The sequence below is a fragment of the Poecilia latipinna genome, unplaced genomic scaffold (genome assembly GCF_001443285.1).
Source record: "Poecilia latipinna isolate Pla-1442-1.1 unplaced genomic scaffold, P_latipinna-1.0 Scaffold1545, whole genome shotgun sequence".
In the NCBI taxonomy this organism is placed as follows: Eukaryota; Metazoa; Chordata; class Actinopteri; order Cyprinodontiformes; family Poeciliidae; genus Poecilia; species Poecilia latipinna.
Genome location: NW_015114161.1, coordinates 154387 through 159738, shown reverse-complemented (window position 1 = coordinate 159738; position 5352 = coordinate 154387). Strand labels below are relative to the sequence as shown.

Sequence of the window (5352 nt, the reverse complement as noted above, 5' to 3'; positions counted from 1 at the left end):
ATGACAGTGTCATGTCAGTCTTATGCACACCCCTTCAAACAAAGTGTTACCATAATATGTATAAGGGAAGTATGTATAAGTATGAACTGATCCATAAAGCTGCTGCATCTTTTTTTAATTTAAAAGTAAAGCATCTTAAAGGGGAAGTGTTATGTGTTCCAGACTCCGTATCATATTCTAGCACAATCAAGCAATTATGCCGCCTTCAGTTGCTATAAAAATCCTGTAAATATCAAACATGATTTAAAAGAAATTTGACTTCAGAACTTGAAGCCTTGAAATTGGGTCCCATCAACTAAACATTCTCACTCTCCTACTATTAACATCTTTGTTAACATAGAAAGTAATCCTACAGCAGCTCTGCTTCTTCTGTGCGTCCGTCTTCTCAAACCCCAGTCAGTCGTGGCAGACGGCTGCTTTTACCGATCTAGGTTCTGGTTCTGATTGATGTTTTGTTCTGTTAAAATTGAGTTTTTCCTCTCCAGTGTCGCCCCATGCATTCCCGGTATTTGGGGGTGAGGGTTGCAGTAAAGTCAATAACACAACCCAATGATTGTCTACTGTTGCTACATGGTCAACTGAGAGGAGTGAATGCTTCAAGTCAACTTTTAAAATGGATTTGAATAATGAATTGAGATAAATTGACTCTTCAGCAGTGTGACATTTTATTGCCAAGAGGCAAAAGAAAAAATAAATAATTGTTTAAATGTTCCTACTCCAGTTCATTACAGTCCCATTCTGTAAGATACCTTGATGTATTGTTTTCCAGTTTCAGGCTATTTGAAAATATGGCTTGGTGCTTTAAGAGCAGGATAGGGTGTGTCCATGTCACCTGCTGAGGTGTATTCATCCTGAAAAGACACACCCTGTGTATTACCTCAACACAAACACCGAGGTTGTTTGTAGGAGCGGATCATCTGTGGATTTTTTTTTTTACTTGAATCACAAAAGTTAGATCAGGTAGGGAATCTGCCTTTTTTTCTCAAATAAAGTCTCTGTGAATTTGTTGCTTTGTAACTGAAAATCATTTTTGTTTCCAACCCAAAGCTTCAGGCAAGTTCGTTTGACTCATGGAGCGTCTTAAGTTAGTCCTGCAGTATTTCCAGTCCAACTCTGAGTCCATCTCTAACGGGATCTGCATCGTCCTGGCTCTGGTCAGCGTCAAGCTCTACACCAGCTTTGACTTTAACTGCCCGTGCCTTCCTCAGTACAACAAGCTCTACTCTCTGGGAGTGATGACGGTCCCGCCCATCATCTTTTTCTTCCTGGGGGTCCTCGTCAATCGGCATACGGGTGTTATGATGGACGAGTGGATGAGGCCGGTTGGGAATCGTTCCAAAAATCCTGCGGTGGTGAAGTAAGTAAAAGATTTCCTAACTGCAAAGGTTTTGTAGAAAAGACAAAAAAAAAAAAAAAGAGGGAGAACAGTAGCAGAAAAAACTGCAGCCTTGAAGTGATGGTGAAGCAGAGCTCTTCAAGAAGTTGGGGCAGATTCACAAAGTGGACAACAGCTGACGTTAGAAGATTAAGGTCTACCGCACAGACGGATCCATGGTAATTGACTACAACTACTACAGACCTGCATCTTCTTAACCTGGTCCAATTTATTCCAAGATGGAAGTAAAGTTTCCATTTCATTTGGAAATCAGGGTTTACAGAGTTTGGCGTTAAGAGAGACCAGAGTACCAGAGTCCAAAGCTGCTGGAGGTCCAGTCTGAATGGAACACTCTCATTTTAGATAAACTGAATGTTGGGGTTTCAAATGAATTAACTTCCAGAATAGTTCATCTGTACCTGATGTCCGTCCTATGTCTTCTGTCAGATACCTGTTCTCTGCCATGCTCCAGAGGGCCCTGCTGGCTCCCATGGTCTGGATCCTGGTCACTTTGTTGGATGGCAAGATCTTCATCTGTGCTTTCAGCGTGAGTGTCGATCCAGGCCTTTTCTCAGGTAAACATGAAGCAGAATGACTCTTTTTCCAACAAGTTGCGCAATCATTTGGATGCTTTGCTGATTATATGATGTCTCTTTAGGTGTGCCCAACAACACAGGTCTGGATGTGATTAGGATCATGGCCAAGGTGCCCTGCAAAGAGGACGTTATTTTCCAGAACAGCTCGTTCCGTAAAGCGGTCTCCCGATATGTCCGCTGTTATTCTCAAGTGAGCTCTGTTAAAAAACTGAACACATTATTTCAACATTTAGATGTTGCCTTGGGCGGGTTGTAAACATATTTGTTGTTTAGCATTCGGGGCTGTGAAAAAGTGTGCTACCCCTGACATTTTGTTATATTCTTTCATTGTTGTCCCATTTAAATGCTTCAGTTCATCAAACAAATGTTAATATCAGGCAGAGATAACCTGGGTGAAAGGAAAACGCTGGTTGTAAATGATTAGCTTCACTATGGGTTGCACTGTTGCCTTGCAGAAGGTTCTGGGTTTGAATCCCAGCCTCGGCTCTTTCTGCATACAGGTTGCATGTTCTCTCAGCACATATTCAGGTTCACTCTGGTTTCCTCCCACCGACAGTCCAAAAATATGATTGTTAGATTAATTGATCTCTTCTCTGAGTTGTCACCTCATGTGAGTGTGTGCACAGTTGTTTGTCCTGTGACTGTGTTGCCGTGTGATGGACTGGTGACCTGTCTAGGGTGGACAGTGATCAGTCCTCCCACGTTCCTTCAAGGACAGCTGGGTATAGACAATGGATGGATATATGGTTTTAAGAGATGATTTCAGCTAAGGAAAAAAAAAATTCTGTCCAACCTCACCTGACCTATGTGATAAGGAGATTACCCTCGTCACAGCTTTGATTAACCACATATTTTGGAAGCTCATGCCTAGCTACTTGAGTTTTTTTTGATTCTACAAGTACTGCCCGACTTGTACAATCAAGAAATTCCCTTAACTGAACATTTCTGATGGCATGAAGTAGGTTGACAGATCTGAAAAAAACCAATATATGATTCCCATATGTGAAGAAATTCAAGATCAGTTGAGAAACTGATCTCAACTTTGGAAATAGTTCTTCCAAGGTCTGTATTTAATAAATAAAATAGATAAAATGATCATCTAACCCCTTAACTGACATGATGACACCAACATCCATATGAGCTTGTGTGGCAGTTAAAGGATTTTGTATTTGTTTGATGATCTGACACATTTTAACGGGACAAAACAAGCAAACAGAATAAATCTGGAAGGTACTCTTTCACAACTCTGTAGGTCAGGTGATTCAGTGAAGTAAAATCTGGTATCAATCCTGTCATTAACGAGAATACGGCAGAGTTAATGACTCGCAAGAGCTTCCAAAGCCTTTAGAGAAACTGAGAGTGGAGCAGGTTTGTCCATCCACATCCATGTTGACAATGGTTTTGTGTCGCTTGCTTTCCACAACATCTGTAGGCAGTTGGCTGGTCCATCCTCCTGTTCCTGATCATACTGGGAGCGATGGGACGCCTTATCAAACCCTGTTTTGAAGACCACGCCGCCTTCTTACAGACACGGTACTGGAGCAACTACCTGGACGTGGAGCAGAAGCTTTTTGACGAAACCTGTGTTCTGCACGCGCGTGACTTCGCCCGGAAATGTGTGGTGCAGTTCTTCGAGGACATGACGGAGGACTCGATACTTCATCTCCCACATCCGTCCTTCATATCGAATGTCAGCGAGAGGTGGGAGGAAGAAGAGGAGAGACTTCATGGGGTGACGAGGCAGGAGCAGATGGACCAGCTGCTCAACAAGTGGTACTATGGTAAACCTGAACTGGATGTAACCAGGATTGCTCACAGACCCAGGCCGTGTGTGACCTGGCAGGACCCAGGAGGGAGGACTTTATACTCGGATGTTTAAGACGTACTGCGGTGTTTTGGTGGCTGCTGTTTATTGCTTTGTTGCATTTTGTCCATGGAAGTACGACCTTACAATTAGGGCTGGGTGATTTTATCGATTCTGCGATATTTATCAATTTTTTTTTTCCTCGTAAAGTATTGATTTTCCATCCGTGAGTATCAATACGTTAAATCCTACTCAAATCCCTTGTGTTCCCACTTGCACATGTACATTAAAAATGACATGTAACCAAACAACCTGTTACAATTAAATTGCATTATCTAGTATAAGTGAATAAGACAAAATATGTTCCTTTTCTGTATTTGGGTGGCAAATACACAAAGCCAACCAATTAACATTTAAACAAAACAAATGTATAACAAAAACAACATTTATTTCACCAGTATTACACGATCAGTTCAATTAATTCAATCCAAGACTATGGAACACAAAATGTCACAAAATGTCACCAAAATCACCCTGGCCCTCTAAAATCTTTCAGAAAATTGCAAAAATGTATTGAATCGTACCATTTACTGAATATCATGATATATATCGTGTTGTGAGCAGAATATTGTATCGCATCGTATTGTGAGATTAGTGTATCGCTATCCCTACTTATAATGGACCAGGTTGGAAACATCAACTGGAGAAACCCTGACTTCTATGTAGGACATTTAAATCAATTAATTGCCATCAATCCCGACTTAGAAATCCAATATGTCTGTCACAACATGCCGATAATATATTTAATTGCACTGCTGATAGTTTGTGTCTGAATAAATCTATAGCACTTTGTACGTAATCTGTTTCTGAACAGGCTTCATCAGTGATAGAATAATAAAAAAAATTCTTCAGCCGGAAAAGGGTAGAGTGCCTTCTCCGGGTCAGGGGGGGTCGTCCTGCCTCAAGTGGAGGAGTTTAAGTATCTGGGGATCTTGTTCATTAATGAGGGAAGAAGGGAGCGGGAGATCGACAGGCGGATTGGGGCAGTGTCTGCCGTGAAGCGGGCGCTGTACCGATCTGTCGTGGTGAAGAGAGAGCTGAGTCAAAAAGCGAAGCTCTCGATTTACCTGTCGATCTACGTTCCCACCCTCATCTATGGTCATGAGCTTTGGGTCATGACCGAAAGAACGAGGTCCCGGATACAAGCGGCCGAAATGGGTTTCCTCCGCAGGGTGGCTGGGCTCTCCCTTAGAGATAGGGTGAGAAGCTCGGTCATCCGGGAGGGATTCAGACTAGAGCCACTGCTCCTCCACGTCGAGAGGAGCCAGTTGAGGTGGCTCGGGCATCTGTTCAGGATGCATCCTGGACGCCTCCCTGGTGAGGTGTTCCGGGCACGTCCCACCGGGAGGAGGCCCCGAGGAAGACCCAGGACACGCTGGAGGGACTATGTCTCTCGGCTGGCCTGGGAACGCCTTGGGATCCCTCCGGAGGAGCTGGAAGAAGTGGCTGGGGAGAGGGATGTCTGGGCCTCCCTTCTGAAGCTGCTGCCCCCGCGACCCGATCCCGGATAAGCGGAA

At 43.4% G+C, this 5352-nt stretch overlaps 1 protein-coding gene across 2 annotated transcripts; it reads left to right on the top strand.

Annotated features, from left to right (window-relative positions):
* Window positions 1–90: 90 nt before the first annotated feature.
* calhm3 (calcium homeostasis modulator 3) lies at window positions 91–4686 on the top strand. Of its 2 annotated transcripts, XM_015058502.1 has the most exons (5): window positions 91–960; window positions 1048–1357; window positions 1823–1950; window positions 2034–2161; window positions 3404–4686. In XM_015058502.1, the coding sequence occupies exons 2-5, from the start codon at window positions 1071–1073 to the stop codon at window positions 3848–3850; spliced, it is 990 nt and encodes a 329-aa protein (XP_014913988.1). In that variant the 5' UTR covers window positions 91–960; window positions 1048–1070; the 3' UTR covers window positions 3851–4686. The 2 variants fall into 2 exon arrangements, with proteins under 2 accessions (XP_014913988.1, XP_014913987.1); XM_015058501.1 differs by having other exon boundaries at window positions 91–1357.
* The last annotated feature ends 666 nt before the right edge of the window (window positions 4687–5352 follow it).

Coding starts and splice junctions, on each gene's coding strand:
- calhm3 (XM_015058502.1), top strand. CDS start 1,071: ATGGAGCGTCTTAAGTTAGTCCTGCAGTATTTCCAGTCCAACTCTGAG. Junction 1,951..2,033: donor CGATCCAGGCCTTTTCTCAG/GTAAACATGAAG, acceptor ATGTCTCTTTAG/GTGTGCCCAACAACACAGGT. Junction 2,162..3,403: donor ATGTCCGCTGTTATTCTCAA/GTGAGCTCTGTT, acceptor CAACATCTGTAG/GCAGTTGGCTGGTCCATCCT.